This window comes from Abramis brama (genome assembly GCF_963993115.1).
Source record: "Abramis brama genome assembly, chromosome: 2".
In the NCBI taxonomy this organism is placed as follows: domain Eukaryota; kingdom Metazoa; phylum Chordata; class Actinopteri; order Cypriniformes; family Leuciscidae; genus Abramis; species Abramis brama.
In genome coordinates this window covers 60,282,765-60,300,737 of record NC_139964.1, presented here as the reverse complement: position 1 = coordinate 60,300,737, position 17,973 = coordinate 60,282,765, and the positions used below count along the sequence as shown (strand labels likewise).

General features: G+C 35.3%; 2 protein-coding genes across 2 annotated transcripts; one reads left to right on the top strand and one right to left on the bottom strand.

Moving 5' to 3' along the window:
* The first annotated feature begins 151 nt into the window (after window positions 1–151).
* On the top strand, window positions 152–16,575 carry chtf18 (CTF18, chromosome transmission fidelity factor 18 homolog). The gene is made up of 22 exons (XM_084097632.1): window positions 152–364; window positions 1,185–1,361; window positions 2,981–3,101; window positions 3,197–3,422; window positions 3,510–3,602; window positions 3,682–3,734; window positions 3,834–3,975; window positions 6,312–6,530; window positions 7,034–7,131; window positions 7,231–7,354; window positions 7,454–7,593; window positions 8,576–8,669; window positions 8,759–8,857; window positions 8,930–9,060; window positions 9,632–9,755; window positions 10,268–10,492; window positions 11,309–11,458; window positions 11,749–11,879; window positions 14,276–14,420; window positions 15,463–15,579; window positions 16,103–16,166; window positions 16,263–16,575. The coding sequence occupies exons 1-22, from the start codon at window positions 277–279 to the stop codon at window positions 16,391–16,393; spliced, it is 2,892 nt and encodes a 963-aa protein (XP_083953758.1). The 5' UTR covers window positions 152–276; the 3' UTR covers window positions 16,394–16,575.
* gng13a (guanine nucleotide binding protein (G protein), gamma 13a) lies at window positions 16,506–17,613 on the bottom strand. The gene is made up of 3 exons (XM_084097653.1): window positions 17,494–17,613; window positions 17,277–17,374; window positions 16,506–16,857 (listed from the first exon to the last, which is right to left on the bottom strand). Exons 2-3 carry the CDS (start codon window positions 17,372–17,374, stop codon window positions 16,752–16,754), a joined length of 204 nt encoding a protein of 67 aa, XP_083953779.1. The 5' UTR covers window positions 17,494–17,613; the 3' UTR covers window positions 16,506–16,751.
* Window positions 17,614–17,973: the final 360 nt, after the last annotated feature.

Here is a 17,973-nt window from a genome sequence, read left to right as displayed (position 1 = left end):
TGTAATCATGCTATTTTCTTATTCCCCATATCAGTGATAAATTGTTTCATTCTTTCTGGTTTATCAAATTTATCAGTAGCTTTATAGAAATGCTGTCCATCGAGGACTTTTATAGAGCGGATGTAGGCCTTACAATGGTTCCGGAAATACACTTACTTACGCAAAAATTTTGCGCGAAAATTTCAGTTGTCCATTAATGCACGCTCTTCCACTTGTTTATTCATTTGTCACATTTGGATGTAAATTTCCTGTCAAAACAGACAAGATACCGCAAACATGGACGAATATGACGAAATGTACGGGATTGAAGATGATTTTGAACAACAGTTTGCTGATGAATTGGAAGTCATGGCTGAAATGGATCGTAAGTTAGAAAGATAACTTATGTTCATGTCTAACTTAACGTTACTCCTTTATGGCATAATGGCTGACTGACTGTATGTAAAGCTAGTTTACGTAATAAAAAACAACACCAACAAAACACTTCTATAAATATACAGTACTATTACGGTAACTTAGTCTTTGTATAATACCAATATGGTTCATAAAAGTGGTAAATATTCCGTCTGAAAATAGCACTGTACCATGGTATTGCCACAAGAAAATTAAACATTGCTCTTGGTTAGTGCCAGAAAATGATTCATGATCATGACATACATTATGCACCATTTGTATGGATAGCCTATAACTAAGATCATATTTTTATACAGCCTAAATGTTTGTTGATTTGATTGTTTTCGCTGACAAACATTGGCAAATCTAGAATTTTTGTTGTTTTATGCCACTACATTTGTACTTGCACTGCCAATATTTTTGTGTCCACACCACAAAAAGAGACATTTTATGTCATATATATATATATATATATATATATATATATATATACTTTATGTATAAAAACAGAAACAGAAGTTGTTTATATAATTGACCATTTGTGCTGGAAACATTGCTGTAAAACATTGTCATACAGTGATTTGATTATAGTTTTCAACCCATTCTGACTAGTCTGACTATTTGATAACTAACTTATCAATTTATCAACTGACTACAACATTGCTCAATATATCACAATAAATATTGTAAGCTATATTGTGTCATTTATTTGTAAATAATCATATAAAATTGAACTAAAACACACTATAACTGTTCATTTTGAATGTGTGAATGTTTCTGTGTGTGTGTAGACGAGCTTTCATCATGTGCAAAAGTGTCTGAGTTCCGCAATAAGAAGCCGATCCCACAGACGTTCGAGGAAGCCATTGTGTCCGGTGACGTGCCATCGAGGAAATCAGTGAATAACGAGCATCCTGAGAGCATCTCACCTCTAGTATATGAGGAGGAGGAGGAGGAGGAATCCCTGAGTCAGTATTGAATTTTCTCACTTGTGTAATAACACAATGCCTTGTTATAGAGCTACAAGTTCAAAAGTTTGCTGTTGGTAAGAATAGTTTTGAAAGAAGTCTCTTATGCTCACCAAGGCTGCATTTATTTGATCAAAAATACAGTAAAAACAGTTTAATGTTTAATAAAATTCTATTTTAAATAATTTCTATTTTAATATATTTTAAAATGTATTTTATTCTTGTGATGGCAAAGCTGAATTTTCAGCATCATTACTCCTACTACTAAAATGCTGATTTGCTGCTCAAGAAATATTTCCAATTATTATCAATGTTGAAAACAGTTGTGCTGTTTAATATTTTTGTAGAAACTGTGATTCATTTTTTAAAAATTCTTTGGTGAAAAGAATATTAAAAGAACAGTGTTTATTTAAAATACAAATTTTTGTAACATTATACATATATTCTCTGTCACATTTGATCAATCTAATGCATCCTTCCTGAATAAAAGTAATTACTTTATAAAAGTCTTACTGACCCTAAACTTTTGTACGGCGGTAGTAGAGCTGCGCAATTGAGGTTAAATTGAGAATCACAATTTTTTTTTGCTTCAAATAGAGATAATCTGAATAAACAACTAAACAAAATAACATGTAACTTACTAGAGGTTCTGACAAAATGTTAATTGCTGCAATCTATTTACAATGTTTAATTAATCTGAATGAATTATTTTAAAAAAAATGGGTTGAATGAATGATTCAGTAACTGGATGAATCAGCATTTTTGAACGAATCTCTTGAGTGATTCATTGGCAAAGGCTGTGTCCGTAATCGCATACTCTCTTGAGTAGGTACTTATTTGGAACAAGTAATTACTTAACAAAACTACATTCTATATAGTATGAATGTAACCCGGACGTACTACATTCGCCATGTTGTCATTATCATGTGACCTACCAGCGTCAGTTACGTCATAAATCCTCTCCCGTGGCCTCATGGGATAGTAAAGTGTCCATCGTATGCACGCCTCAGAATCTCGCTGGAAGTAGTAGGTCGTCCGGGTACTTCTTTTGCCTACTCTTTAATGTATACTGTGAATTCGGACATACTTCTTTCGTCACATACTGTTTTGTTTTTAGTCTACTATATAATAGGAAAGAATGCAATTTCAGATGCAGCCATACATTAATAAGTCACTTGTCGCCACCTGGTGGTGTAACAAATGTAATCGATACAATCGTTATTTGAAGCGCCTAGTTACTTTTCAAAATTTGCTCTATTTTGATCGCTAGACAGTGATTATATCCAAACTATAAACTTTAATCCCAGTACTTCTGTGATAATATGAATATTTGTAACCAGAACAAACTGTGAAGCTGTTTCACATACCTATAATACTGTACATGTATAGACAGCAGCTCTCTCTGGATCAGCGGAGCGCCAACGCAGATCTGAATGTTCAGGTGTGATTTTGTCAAAGGTTTAATAGACAGGAGAATCGTTGTCATTTAGAAATGAGAGTTTGAATCGAGATCGCGATCTTTTAACGATTAATCGTGCAGCTCTAGGCGGTAGTGCAAACTTTGCAAGAGTGTATAAAAGTAATGCAGTGTGTCTAAAGGTGTTTGTGGTTTCTCACAGCTCCTAAACCCAAGAAAAGAAGACAAGATGTGGCAAAAAAGCTCCAGTTTGGTGTTGAACACACTGATGACATCACCCCTCCGTCATCCCCAGAGGTTTACAACAGACGAGTGAGAGATGGGTAAAAGTTTATGCACATCACGGTTAATCTGTGCTACACATTTTCCATCATAACATTACAACTATTGGGTGATTTTTCTAAAATTCTTTTTACAGACCTGCAGTTTTCCTTTCCCTAAGTCCAGATAGACCAGCAGCCACTAAAATAACAACCAATGTGTTGGATATTAGTGGACTGACAGCATTACAGGAGTCACCGAGGCGGGCTACCGCAGCTAGACGTCATGCCCAGAAACGGCCGCCTGCAATTGGGGATTTTGTCACAGTCACAGACTCCATGGGAAACAGAGTCTACCTTAACAAGAAAGAGGATGAGGAGAAGGTCTCGGACCCCACCAAATATTTTACACGACTGCTTGCAGGAGAACAATGTGTGAAGTTTATTGATTTTTCTTATGCTTTGTCTCAGGCACCAGACCCGAGAGCCTTCCGTAACTCACTGAATGGACTAGGACTGCTAGCGGTTCCAATAGAAGTGCTGAAAGAACAAATTGCAGAGAGAGTAAGAATATGTGAACATGCAGACAAACCTACATGAATGATTTGGGGGAAATCTGACTGAAATGGTTTTGTTTTTTCAGCGCCATCGACAAGTGGTGGAGGAATCTCAAAGATTGACAGAACTTATGAATAGGTGTGTGTATACACATTTCTATGTGGATCATACCCGTCAATTCTTTACTCTAAACTGTTGTACATCTCTACGTTTGTTAACTCTGAAATGACTTTTTAGTGGGATCGATCCAGATCTTATTGCAGAAGAGCAGGCGGACTCTGGTGTGGATGGTGGTAGTGGGGAAGATGAAGGCCCATCCTCGCGGCTGTGGGTGGATCAGTTCTCGCCACAGCACTACACTGATCTGCTGAGTGATGATGTGAGTCATAGGCCTCGTTTACACTGTCAGTGAAATGTGACCCAATTCCGATTTTTTGCTCAACTGTGACACAGATCGGATGTGTTCTATGACAGTGTAAACAGGAAAAAAATGCATGCATTCGGATATTTCGAGATCGGTTTCAGGCCTCGTTCATATGTGGAAATAAATCAGATATGTGCCAATGCGACTGTCATGTAAACAGGCAGATCGGATTTTCTGAGGCATTAGGCTACTTCTCCGCGGTTTAATGACGAGAGAAACCCCGACGCGCGTCTGCAAAGGGACGGATGGCCCGACGAAACGCTGTGTCGTCGTAGGAGAGGAATGTGGACAAACGTTGACACAATATATCAAAGGTTGGCTTGCTCATCCTAAAATTTCTGACCCACTGCTTCTCGTTAAAGCCCGCCACAATATGCTCCCGCCAGTCCTGAGATCTCTCTCGCACACAATAACTGAAGCATATGCACAGGCTGCAATGATGGCACTTTTCGTCCTCCTCCGCCTCATAATCATGGTGATGTTTGGTGAACTTCGCATATCGCAGAGCTAGCATCAGTCATATTTTGCGTTCGTCCATCTGTGCAAGATAATTTAACCCTTTAAGCATTTGCGATGTTTCAGATAGTATGGCCAGTGTAAACACATGAATCGGATATGGGTCACAATTGAAAGAACGTGTAAGGGTGATTCTTAGACTATGGGCACTTTTATGTACTTTGGTCATATTTTTAAAAATACATACAATTTTGGACAAAATCCTCTTTCTTTTTCAAACTAACAATAAAACCTCCTTAAAAACTTTTTACTACCTTTCTATTATGATTTTTTCATACTTTTCAACCTCCTTATAGGTGTCAAAATCACTGTTTTCTCCTTGTCGCACACCCAGACTTTTTAACTTCAACAATGAAAATACAGTTTAAAAGTATGACTTATCTGGTAACTATTAATATACCTAAATTAAGCACTAGTAAAATAATTAAAATACATTATAGTATTTAATGTGAGACCACCATCAATATTACTTTTTATACAAAATATAGCTGTCGCACAGTATTGGTGTCATTTCCACCACAACACTGTAATGTCCCTTTAAAAAGTTTGTGTGAAAGATTGTTTAGGTGGTTTCTATGGAAATGTTCAGAGACATCAGAGCACATGTTGGACATGGAGGTAATTTTAAATTTTCATCAAGAACAAAATAAGAAAAATCAAGGTAAATATTGCTTGATCAGTTAATATATTTATTCTACGTCATTTCCAAACTTGCTGTACCTTCAAGGGTGTTTTTAAAAAGTTAAAAATTTTAAGTTAAATAAGAGTATTTTGCATGCATGAAATGCTGAGTATTAATTCAAAGCTAATCAGTGAAGCTATCTTCCCTTTTTTCACAAAAAACTACAGAAATGTCATTTCCACCACACTGCCCTCTGTGGTGGAAATGACAGCATGTGGTGGAAATGACATTTATGATTACAAAGTACAATTGATATGGATTGCAAGAGTAGATTGACGTTGTGAATTGAGTTTACTGAGTGTGATGAGTTTAAGAGTTTTTCAAATAAATATTTCTCTAAATATTACTGTTTCTCTACATTCACGTTAATTCATTGTCATTTCCACCACCACCGTCATTTCCATCACCACACACATTTTTTAAAAACATTTAAAAAGTTCTCATCATACATTAAAAATGTATCCACAATTTACGAGATCATGCTCTACTTAATATAAAAATTCAAGTTATTTATTTTCTAATAAGCTCTTGCCCAAACCAATATTACATTTCAGAGTGTGACAGGTGTGCAGTTCACCATTTGGTCCTTAGGGCAGTTAATTTATCTCATTGACAAATGTATAATTTTTGTACATTGTGGAAAAACTGATAAAACTAGTTACAAAAATGATCTTAGACAATTCTTGAGTGGCATAAGTTATTCTGTTTTTAAATAACAGCTGTATATAGAGATGTGGTGGAAATGACATTTGTTCATTGCAGGTCGGAAAAAATGTAAAATATTAACAATTTCTCTTGTAGACCTTAAAACTAGACAAATTATTTAAACTTATGAGACTGTGTTACGTGACTTTTGAACAAGTTTTTTTTATTCAACTTCACAAGCCTAAAAGTGCCCCTAGTTGAAGAAACGCCCGTAAACGGATGGTCAAAAAAATTGGATATAGGCAACAAATCAGAATTGGGCATCAAGACCTGCAGTGTAAACGAGGCCTTAGATACGCTCACTTGAAACAAATTATTGCCAGGCATTTGCCTTGAAATTATTTACAATTATTTACATTAGAATTATTTACATTCTCTATCTCTACAGTTCACTAACCGCTGTCTGCTGAAGTGGCTGAAGCTCTGGGACACTGTGGTCTTTGGGCGGGAGAGGAAACCCCGTCCGGCCCCTGCAGACGTCAGATCGAATTTTACAAATGCTCAAAACCAAAACCAAAACCAGTCCCAGCGTTTCAAAACCAAGTCCCAAATCACAGAAGAGATACTAGAGGCTGAGCTGGACCAGTACAAAAGACCTAAATTTAAGGTGAGTAAAACTGAGCAATCACAACAGGTTTTTTATATTAGATTTTGATGTATTTAAATTAACCTTCTCATATTTGTACTTGAGATTAACATTTACATTTATTTTTAAATGTTAGATTTTTAAGTGTTCAGATTTAATTATAACATTTAGATTTTTAATTATGTATTATAATCTAAAAATATGTATTATATTTGTTATATATACATTTTTTTTATTATAATATATTTATTAGCCCATGAATATAAAAAAAAAGAAAAAAAAAAGCTTATTTATAAATGCAAAAATATTGTAAAATTGGAATTTAGGTTGCTAAATTTGCCAAATGACCATGTTGGCTTGACAGTGACCAGATGTTTTTTATTGTAAAATATTAACAAGCTAAATGATACAGGGTCGGACCATCAGAGAAGTAGTGAATGCAATGCTACAATGTGTGCATTTCCTATTTTTTAACATGTTCAGTGTATGTAACTGTATTTAACTGCATGTATCACACTACACAGGTGGCACTATTATCAGGTCCTCCTGGACTGGGGAAAACCACGCTAGCACACATTATCGCAAAGCATGCTGGTTACAATGTAGTAGAAATCAACGCTAGGTAAGAGGATGCAAGCCCTGGTGCTAACCAATCTTAAAATAGAAGTATGCACATATAAATGTCGACACTCACAATCTAATAGCGCTGATCTCTTCTCAGTGATGACCGCAGTGCAGAGCTCTTCCAGAAACGCATTGATACCGCGACACAGATGAAGTCAGTCCTGGGAGCCAATGAAAAGCCCAACTGCCTTATAATAGATGAAATTGATGGAGCTCCTGCTGTAAGATCTGCTCTCAGTTTTATTGGTTACTTTTAATTCAACGGATTGCCTAAATGATGCTGTTTCACACTTTTTGTTGTTCTGTTTTTTTTGGCTCAGGCTGCCATTAACATTTTATTGGCCACCCTGAACCGGAAGGAAAGTAGAGATGGAGAGGAGTCAGGTGTTAATGCTTTGAAAAAGAAAAAGAAGAAGCAATCTGTGCTGCTTAGACCAATCATCTGCATCTGCAATGACCTGTAAGTCTCATGTTTAAGGGGTATAAGTGAATATTTAGTTTGAATTTAAAATATTTGAATTTCTGCATATTTTCCCAGTCAACTATTAAACTTTCAGAAAACACACAAATAATATCCAACACAATTTTTGAACAAGAACATTAAATGGTAACACTTTACAATGAGCTCTCATTTGTTGAACATTAGTTACTAACATAAACTAAGAATGAGCAATGTATTCGGTTACACTTTATTTGGTAACACTTTATTTTACAGTGTCTTTGTTACATGTTACATGTTACATGTTACATGTACTTACCATAGTAATAACAGTAAGTTATGCATAATTACATGCAACTAACCCTCAACCAAATCCTAATCCCACCCTAACCCTATAGTAAGTACATATATACATATGTACAATATATAATTACACTGTAACAATGACACCTTAAAATAAAGTGTAACCCTTTATTTTAAGGTGACATAGTTACATTGTACTTACTCAAATAAGTCATTAACTAAATGCACTTACTATAGAGTTACGTTCAGGGTTTGGTTTAGGGGTAGTTACTTGTAATTATGCATAATTTACTGTTATTATTATAGTAAGTACATGTAGTAATGTGTAACTACATCATCTTAAAATAAAGTGTTACCATATATTCTAACAGCATTTATTAACATTTGTAAATGTAAGTATATAAAAATGTTCATGGTAGTCCACACAGTGCATAAACTAATGTTAACAGATATAACATTTTATCCTAAAAATGTATTAGTAAATGTTGAGACTAACATTAACTAAGAGTAATAAATGCTGTAGAAGTATTGTTCATTGTTCACATTAACTAATGTAGTTAACTAATGTTAACAAATGAAACCTTTTTGTAAAGTGTTACTCATTTAATTACTATTGTGCATCACCTTTGCAATATACATTAGCAATGGAAAATCAATACAAAAAAAATGTAATCCATTTACCTCACCTGTATTTTGCCAGTTATGTTCCTGCTCTAAGGCCACTGAGACAGCAAGCTTTCCTATTGGCTTTCCCCCAGACTCAGCCCTCCCGCTTAGCTCAAAGACTGTCAGAGGTGACACACACATGCACTCACATGTTTACAAGATGATTTCATAAATGCATGAATGTAGACTCATAAACGCTTTTGTGTCTATTGTGTAGATCACACGGCGTCAGGGTATGAAAGCAGATACAGGCACTCTGATGGCCCTGTGTGAGAAAACTGACAATGACATCCGTTCCTGCATCAACACATTACAGGTGAGAGAGATGTGTGCCTTTTTAAAACTGGTCAGATTTAAAATATGGGATTGCTTAATCCAGTGTGTGCAGTTTTTACACAGACGTGGACAGAAACACTTGGATCAGCGCAGCGTCAGTTCCATGTGTGTGGGATTGAAAGATCAAAACAAGGGACTCTTCTCAGTTTGGCAGGAAATCTTCCAGCTTCCTCGACTGAAAAGGTACACACATTATGCCATTCTCAAGCACATGGTCTTTCCACTCAGCCCTCCCCTTGATAGCTTTTCAGTGTGGGCAATTAAATAAAAGCATGCTATTGTGTTACTATTTAAACAGAATCTTTAAATTATTCTATAATGATTATTCTTGCATCTTCTTATTCATGGAAAGACTACATGGATTATTTGTATTATTCGTAATGGTACATATGTTTTAAAAAAATAATTAGTTACAGCAAAGGAAAATATTTTTGCATATTTATTGCACATATATACACATATATATTCTTTATGCTGTATCCTACTTTTTTTATTTAATTTTTTTGGATTTAGGATTTTTATGTCTGTTTTCTTTAAGACAAATGGTATGTTTTTTTGTTTTTTTTCCATCTGATTTTTTGGGGGTAAAATGTGACCTGAAAAAGTTTTCTTTACAATCTAAAAGTAAAAAGATAAAATTGGAAAAATGTAAAAACTTTTATTTGTCAATTGTATTTTTATTTATTTAATATGTTTTATCAAACTGCGCCACTGATTCTGGCATTCATAATTTTATGATGGTGTTGTGATTTAGGAAGCGGATTGGTGGAGATTCTTTTGGTGGTTTTGATGAAGCCGGACCTAAAGACGCTGCACAAAGGATTCAGCACATCTTACATTTGGTCTCATCTACTGGAGAGCATGAGAAACTCACTCAGGTAACTAGAGCTTTACATTCTGCACTCTTTGGGCTCCATGTAAATATCAAAATCATACTTGAATAGTGGCATCAAAATATTTGGACACAATATATGCATAATTGCTTTTGCATTGCTTTTTATTAAAAATAAATTGTAATATAATTTTATTAAAAATAAATTAAATTGTTTTTTTTAAAGCACACTTTAAGTACTTCGATACCACAGCAAAAACTACTAGCCTAACTAATAAAGTTCAAACATTATTAAAGGCAAGTCAACTGTCAGTAAAAAAATAAGATCAAATTACAAGCATAGATAAATATAATATAAGTTACAGGTACAGGAATGTAATAATTAAGCCTAAATGTAAAATGACACTATAATTTTCACTGTATAAATTAAATGTAGATTAATCTTTTTAACGCTGTGTTTGGTTGTTTGATTAACATGAATGGCTTAGACAGCATCTGTTTAACACCTACAAAAGTGTGATATTTCAGCCGAAATGATTTACGCTCTCTCTTCTGTAGGGCTTGTATGATAACTTCCTCAACATGAAGCTGAAGGACCCTGGGATGTTGGGTGTGTGCACAGGTCTTGACTGGTTGTGTTTCTCTGACGTGCTGAATGAGTTTGTGCTACATGGACAAAACTACTCGCTCATGCGCTACTTCCCGTTCCTGCCCGCTGCCTTCCACCACCTATATGCCGCAATCTCTGTCCCACGCATCAATTATCCACACAGCCACTACGAGGTGAGAGAATACAATACAGTGAGAGCGCATGCTGTCTATCCACCCTATAATACTGTAACGAATCAGGCAGAATCAAGCAGACCTTTAAAAAAAAAAAAAAATCCTTTAAAATGACCTTTAAAAATCCTGTCTTTCCCTTTCTACCTTTCATCAAATGAAAGCGTTCTGTCCCAGTTACACACTTGACCATAATCTCTCAAAACACAGCAATCATGTGTCTCCCTTCACTATGACTGCATTTATGCCATTGATCATTTTGATGTGCCATTGCCATTCTGTTTTTCAAGTGTTTTGAATGTTTTTTGGTCTTTGATAATAGAGAAAATTCAAAAGTTCTCCTTTTTTTTGGAAATATATTACTACTATTATTCAGCAACAATGCATTCAATTGTTTAAAAGTGACACTAAACACATTTATAGTGTTACAAAAGATTTGTATTTCAAATAAATGCTGTTCTTTTGAACTTTCTATTTTATCAAAGGATCCTGGAAAAAAATATATGTATCAATATTTCCACAAAAGAAATAAGCAGCACAATAATGTTTTCAACGCTGATAATAATATGAAAAGTTTCGTGAGCATCAAATCAGCATTTTAAAATGATTTCTGAAAGATCATGTGACTGAAGAGTAATGATACTGGAAATTCAGATTTGCCACTCAGACAATTAACCAATCAGAAACACTCTGACTGTAAATGGTTTTATGTGTTTGGGATTGCTGACATGTCATTATATAATGATAATAAACTTCATCATTTATCGTTTTAGTGTAAAATGAAAGTGGTAATAAATGAAGTCTTAAATTTGTTTCTAGGCTTTCACTAAAACTCAGCACACCAAGAATGCCCTCATTGCCATGTTGAATGACATCCCACCTGCCATACAGAGCCGTGTTTGTATGAGCAGTCTCTGTATGGACATCCTCAGCCTTCTCCTGGAGCTCATCTCCCCCAAACTGCGGCCGGTGAGTCATTTTAAAGTCTGTGTGCAAAAAATATCACCGTTTCCACAAAAATATTAAGCAGCACAACTGGTTTTCAACATTGATAATAATAAAAAAAAGTTTCTTGAGCAGCAAATCAGCATATTACAATTATTTCTGAAGGATCATGTGACACTGAAGACTGGAGTAATGATGCTGAAAATTCACAGGAATAAATTATCATTACACAATATTACTGTTTTTACTATAAATGAATTGCTCATATGAATGCAGCCGTGGTGAGCATACGAGACTTGATGTGTTTCTCACAGGTCAACCCTCAGCTTTACAGCACCAGGGAGAAACAGCAGCTTTATGATTTGATTGACACCATGATCAACTACAACCTGACCTACAGACAGGACCGCACACCAGAGGGACAGTACACTTACGTGCTGGAGCCGTGAGTACATGCATATACACAAACAACATTAACCTGATCTACAGGCTCATTGAACGCATTGTTCTGTTTTTGGGCAGATAGCCATGCTTGTCTGTCAGGACTTTAGTTATGCAACTCGTATAGCACAAGAATACCTACTAACACACACGGCACTGATTCCTGTTTATCACGATTTATGAGAGATTAGGCTGCAGCTCTAGATTACTGTCTCTCCATCCCCTCCTCTTCCACTTTTTTTATTTGTTATTGTTTTCCATCCCGTTTCACTTTGTTGCTTCTCTCACATGAGAGCTTGGAGGTTTTTGTTACTTGCCTTTGAAAGTCATGCATGGACGCATGTTCATCACTCAAGTATATAAAAAGACTTACAATCCTCTCTGTGGCTTACCGTGTCCTACCACTCACACTGATTGATGGAAATGGTGCTGAGAATGTGCACAAACAAGCTTTCGACACTCACAAGTCGAGCACTTGCCGCTGAACCTTTGAAGGTCTGCTTGATGGAGCTAAAGGTGGATAAAAACCAGGAGTGAGAAGATAAACAAGGAAACAAGGGAACAGTCTGCGCTATTGGATTGGTTTTCAGACAGTCGGCTTCAAGCTGGAACTGAAGAAGAGCATCTCTGAACATCCTGTATGTTTGCTTCTTATTCATGGAGCATTTCTCAAGATTTATATAGTTTTTGTATGAATTTTTAAAGGCTGCATTAAAAAAAAATACAGTAAAAAGTAATTTTGTGAAATACTATAATTTAAAAACACTGTTTTCTATTTAAAAATGTAAAATGTAATCTATTCCTATGGTGACAAAGCTGAATTTTCAGCAGCCATTACTTCAGTTAAGCAGCCATTAATTCTGCTTAATATTTTTGTTTAAACAAATGCAATGTTAATCATAATTATTTGAATAATAGAAAGTTATTTATTTCAAAATAAAGATCTTTTGTAGCATTATCATTTTTTTTAAACAATTTCTTTATTGTTAATTTTTAACTGTTTTTAGTTACAAAATTTAGTTCAAATAGAGGTATGTTTTCACTAAATTAGCACATTTATTTATATGAATATTACGATATAATCACACGCTAAATGTAATAGTATATCTATCTAACAGGAAACAGTAATATTTTTTAGCCTGTATAATGTGAACCTTTTTTAATGATTCTTTGAAAGTTCAAAATAAATGGTTTGAGTAAATGAATCAAACTAAAATCATCAGTTAATTTTATAAATGCCAAATAAGTATCATATCAGCCTAGAAACAGGCCAGATTAGATGGGGAAATCCCTGTGCATGTTTTTTCATAATCGTTTCTGAAGCTCATTATTTATTTGCGTGTGTGTGTGTGTGTGTGTGTTCTCTCTGTGATTGGTGTGGTAGAAGCATGCAGCATTCGTTCCTGCAGGCCCGCTGTGAGGAGACACTGGTCACCTCTGACTGGGGTATTCCACTGCTGATCGCCCTGTTACTGCTTCTGCTCGTTTACGCCTTCCTCTATCTTCCCGCCATCTCTTATCGAGCTTTACTCCAACAAGCGCTGAGTAACCACACTGAAGCCATGATGACCCTGGAAAATAACAAGATGGTCTGAGGATTGTACAATTCCCAAGCCAGATGTTGCATCACTAACTTCATTTTCATTGCATCGTCTGATTATGAGGAACATTATAATTCAACTGAACGGAACGGAAGAAACGTCTCTGCTTCATTTATAATTATTGTGATATTTTGACAGACTATCTTGTCAGAATAATCCCACTGTGCAATGTTTAGTCATGCCAGTACACAGCAAGCATTTCCATATACATGAAGTCTTTTTTTGATGATTTAATTGTGAGATGCGATGGCACATTTCGCCCAGAGATATTGAAGTATCTGGATTTTACCTGATATCACAGTGGAAATAGCCTGACAAGCTTTCATCGCTATCCTGTTCCCTAGAAAGGGAGAAACCTTTTGATTTTAATTTGAATGCTCAACATAATATATGGAAACAAACACACAAACTTCTGAACTGCTCCGTGTTTTTGTTTTTTTGTGACCGAACATTCTCCGACTGTCCTAGAGAAATGAGTTTGTGTACGTGACAAGGAATAACCTGCACAACTAATCCTGCTTTTGGAGTTTCATCTGCTTGTGTGTATTGCACATATTGTCTAATTTCCTTCTATTCCTGGAACGGTGTTTTACCTTCGGAGTAAGAGGGATTATTTAGCTCTCCTGCTTTCCACTCTTTAAACCATCTCATCTTCATTTGCCTTCATATCCTCCCAGTCCCTTGTGCAGATTCTATAATGTTATGTAAAGGTTTATGGTACCATTAAATTATGTTGTTTTTTTTTTGTTTTTTTTAACTGGTTGTACAAGCAGTAATTTTATGACCTGTATTTCCACAGTAATGTAGAAGACGTGGTGCATTTTCCGGGTTTGCCTCCCCGGAGGCAGCTGACCTATCAGGTGAAGCAGCTGATCGCCAGGGAGACAGAATTAGAGCGAATGAGGAGGGTGGAGAAGGCCCAGCAGAAACGAAACCCACAAAAGGTAGGGGCTGGATGACGAAACTGAAACACTGGCCAATTTGTAGGTTTCACGGCTATATATGCGTGGCCTGGTGGCCAATCTTCACTGATTTTTATATTCCATCTGTAAGAGCAGAGTGTGAAGGTTGAATTAGCAGAGCTTTAGCACACCTGTACATAAAATATTGCAATATGTTCACACATATAAACATAATGGGAGACATATCAGACTTCAAAAGAGGCCAAATTATTGTTGCGCGTCTCGCGCATCCAACAGGAGTAACTGTCGACCCAAGAGGAAGCTCTCTCTCTCTCTCTCTCTCTCTCTCAAAAAAAACCCCTCCATCTGCCATCTGAAGTGCCTTTCTTCTAGAATGATCATTTTTATCAAGCTCGTATATTTAAGTTCAGTAATTTCACTTAAATGGCAATTAATAGGTAATTTTCATTGCCATTTAAATGAAATTACTGAACTTAAATATACGAGCTTCATAAAAATGATCATTCTAGAAGAAAATTTCAGATGGCACTTAGAGGCTTTTTTATCTGAACTCTTCATATATCTATATATATATATGTGTGTGTTGTATATACATATATACAGAGAGAGAGAAAAAATATTAATATATTATAACATTGCAATAAATTCTGTCTTGCTTTTATTGTGCCTTTATTTAATACCCATTTATAGACACTGCACCTCTTGCATATGGGTTTGATTTAGTTTGTTTCACCACTAATTTGCATTGTTGACAATATGTTTACATATACATATACTGATTCATTTCAGTTGGACTACAACATTATGATTTTGAAAATGTGCACTGTTTTGTCCGGCTGCGGCACCAATTTTATCTTTGCGAAGTTAGACTAACAGACCTTGATATTGCAATTATAGTGATGAAGTGAGGCGCAACATGTATTTATCCTTTAAATATTTGATTAACCATTGTCTTATGTGCTTGGACAGATGTGCAGCCCCCAAACAATATACAAAGCCATAAACAATAATGTTTAATTTATAGGATTGTTCATGTTGCATATTATTTGTTCTGTGTGTTTAGACAGAGGCAGTAAATAAGAATCAAGAGGAGAAGAAAACTGAAGTGAAGAAACCGACAAGCAGGAACCATCAGCAGAGGCTGGAGAACATTGTTAAACAGACTGTGGTGGAAACCAGGGTAAAGCATCTATATTAAACCACCTCAAATCTTTTACATCTGTCCTTGAACTACCACAGAAGCACCTGAAATCCTTCCTACGCTCATAAAAATCCCATTTTAAATTGTATTTCCCTCAAGTCCAGTCCACCATTGAATATTACCATAACAAATTTGATGCTGGGATTGGTGATTCACAACTTCACTCTGGCATTGTGTGAAACTCAGCTATAACTAACCAGTTATAAATGCAGATATTTTTTACAAATGAGCACTATTAATTATGACCAAAGTTAAAATGCCAAACCAGAACACAAAGCACCTGGTTAAATTAGCCTGTGGATGGTATGTGAATAAGATGCAGGTTGTTGCACTAAACAGTGATTCTGTGCCACCATGTTAAATGATTTTTCTCATACTGTCTCTCTTTATATATGCTTGACTTGTGCTTCATAATAACCCGAGATTAATTGGGTTAATAGTGGATCAGGGTCAAAGTGCTCTCACCTAATGACTTGTTTATTTATCCTTCCCACGGTTATAGCCTGAATTGGATTTCTTTGGACGAGCCATTGCACCCAAGGAGAAGCCTATGATCACCACTACAGGTGTGTTGTTTTCTATATATATATACTTTTCACACAATATAAGTGTTCTGCATAACTTAAATGTTAAATATGAGCTGATATCACTTCTCTCTGCAGGTGAAGATGGCAAAGCAGGCGAAGTGGTGCATATTGGTAAAGCTGTGGGTAACAGTGATGTATGGTTTCGTTTCAATGAAGGTGTGTCTAATGCAGTGCGCAGAAACGTTTACATTCGGGAGTTACTTTAAAGTTAATTTACCACCTTAAATCAATATATAAAAACCAAAAATGTTCTGACCCTTGTACTGTATAGTTAAAAAAAAAACACCTAAAATGTCTAAAAAAAACAAAAAGCACTGGTTCCTATTTTTCTTTTTATTGTATTCTTGTATAGTTGTCTTACACTTTTATAAATACATGGTTTCACTAACAGCAGTTTTTTCTTTATTTCTTTTCATAATGTCATGGCCTGAGTTGAGCAAACAACAAAGCAGATTTACTCATAATCAATTCATTTGCATCTTTGTCAATCCTAGTCAAAGTCAGGCAGTGTAACCATGATAATGGGTGGAGTCACTCCTGTTGCCATAGTGATGATTGACAGCTCTATACTATAACACATTTGCTTGTTTCCACCCATGGGTTCTCCTTCAGTAAATCTGGATTCAGAAATGGATCCTCGTTCATTTTCTCCTCCATCCATTTAGTTAACCTGAAAATAAATGGATAAAAGGAAGATAGAAAATAGCAACAACAAAAAAAAATCTATAAGCTGTTAAATTCCTCACTTCTGTCAGCCCATACACCCTCGTATTTACTTAATTTACTACATTAAATTTGGAACTTTACAAAAACACACACACACACACACACACATATATATATATATATATATATATATATATATATACTGTAATATACAGTATATTTAATAATATTTTAAGATATTAAGCACATTTATTCTGATTTTTATTGATAAACAATTGCATTTATATATGAATATTAAATATGCAAATAAAACATTTAAGTGTAGATAATGATAGATGGATGGATATATAGATAGATAGACAGATAGATACACAGGTAGATAGATAGATAGGTAGGTAGAAAGAAAGATAGATAGATACTCACTCTGGAAGAGAGGCGGATGTTTTCTCTCTTTTTAACTCTAGCTGCTGCTTCAGACTGTCCACATGCTTCTTCAGCTGAGCCTCATCCAGCTCATCCATCTGAAATACCAGCCGTCATATTTGTTAAAGTCTCAAAGCTAAAAATTCTGTAAATAATAGCTAGATTATTGTAATTAATTATAAAATAATTGTATATAAAATCTATAATTTCAGCCTACCGTGATGAATTCAGAGTTGTGTATCTGAAAAGTGAAGTGACAGGATTGTCAGGAGTCCTCCAGAAAATCGAGTTTGAATGTTTTGTTCTATTGAAGACGATGCTGTCCGATTGTGTCCCGTTGGTAAATTCCTAGTGCACACGCAGGAGATTTATACAAACACCTGGCATTGAGGTTATGGAGCATTCAAACTACTTTGTTACTCAAATTCTCTCTCTACATCGCAAGTTGTAATGGGAGGGATGTTTAGCTCATTGGATGCATGTAAAACACATGCAAAACTGTTGAACAATGCCCTTTTGGCTTTACCTAGTCTTTGCCAGGAACAACAAACTTTAGAATAAATGTTGTGATGTTATCAAGAGACTACTTGTTTTTGTTTTTTATATAAGTCAATTGATTACATCTGTAAATGTTATTTAAATCTTCCCAAAAATCATAAAGTCAGTGTATTTGCCAAAAATCTACATTCTGATTTCT

What these genes read in the sequence shown, in the direction of transcription:
- gng13a (XM_084097653.1), bottom strand. Translation starts at nt 17,374, where the DNA reads ATGGATGAGCTGGATGAGGCTCAGCTGAAGAAGCATGTGGACAGTCTG. An exon ending in ACATCCGCCTCTCTTCCAGA is followed by an intron (nt 16,858 to 17,276) that starts GTGAGTATCTAT and finishes ATTTATTTTCAG; the next exon opens with GTTAACTAAATGGATGGAGG.
- chtf18 (XM_084097632.1), top strand. Translation starts at nt 277, where the DNA reads ATGGACGAATATGACGAAATGTACGGGATTGAAGATGATTTTGAACAA. An exon ending in AGTCATGGCTGAAATGGATC is followed by an intron (nt 365 to 1,184) that starts GTAAGTTAGAAA and finishes GTGTGTGTGTAG; the next exon opens with ACGAGCTTTCATCATGTGCA. An exon ending in ATCTGCATCTGCAATGACCT is followed by an intron (nt 7,594 to 8,575) that starts GTAAGTCTCATG and finishes GTATTTTGCCAG; the next exon opens with TTATGTTCCTGCTCTAAGGC.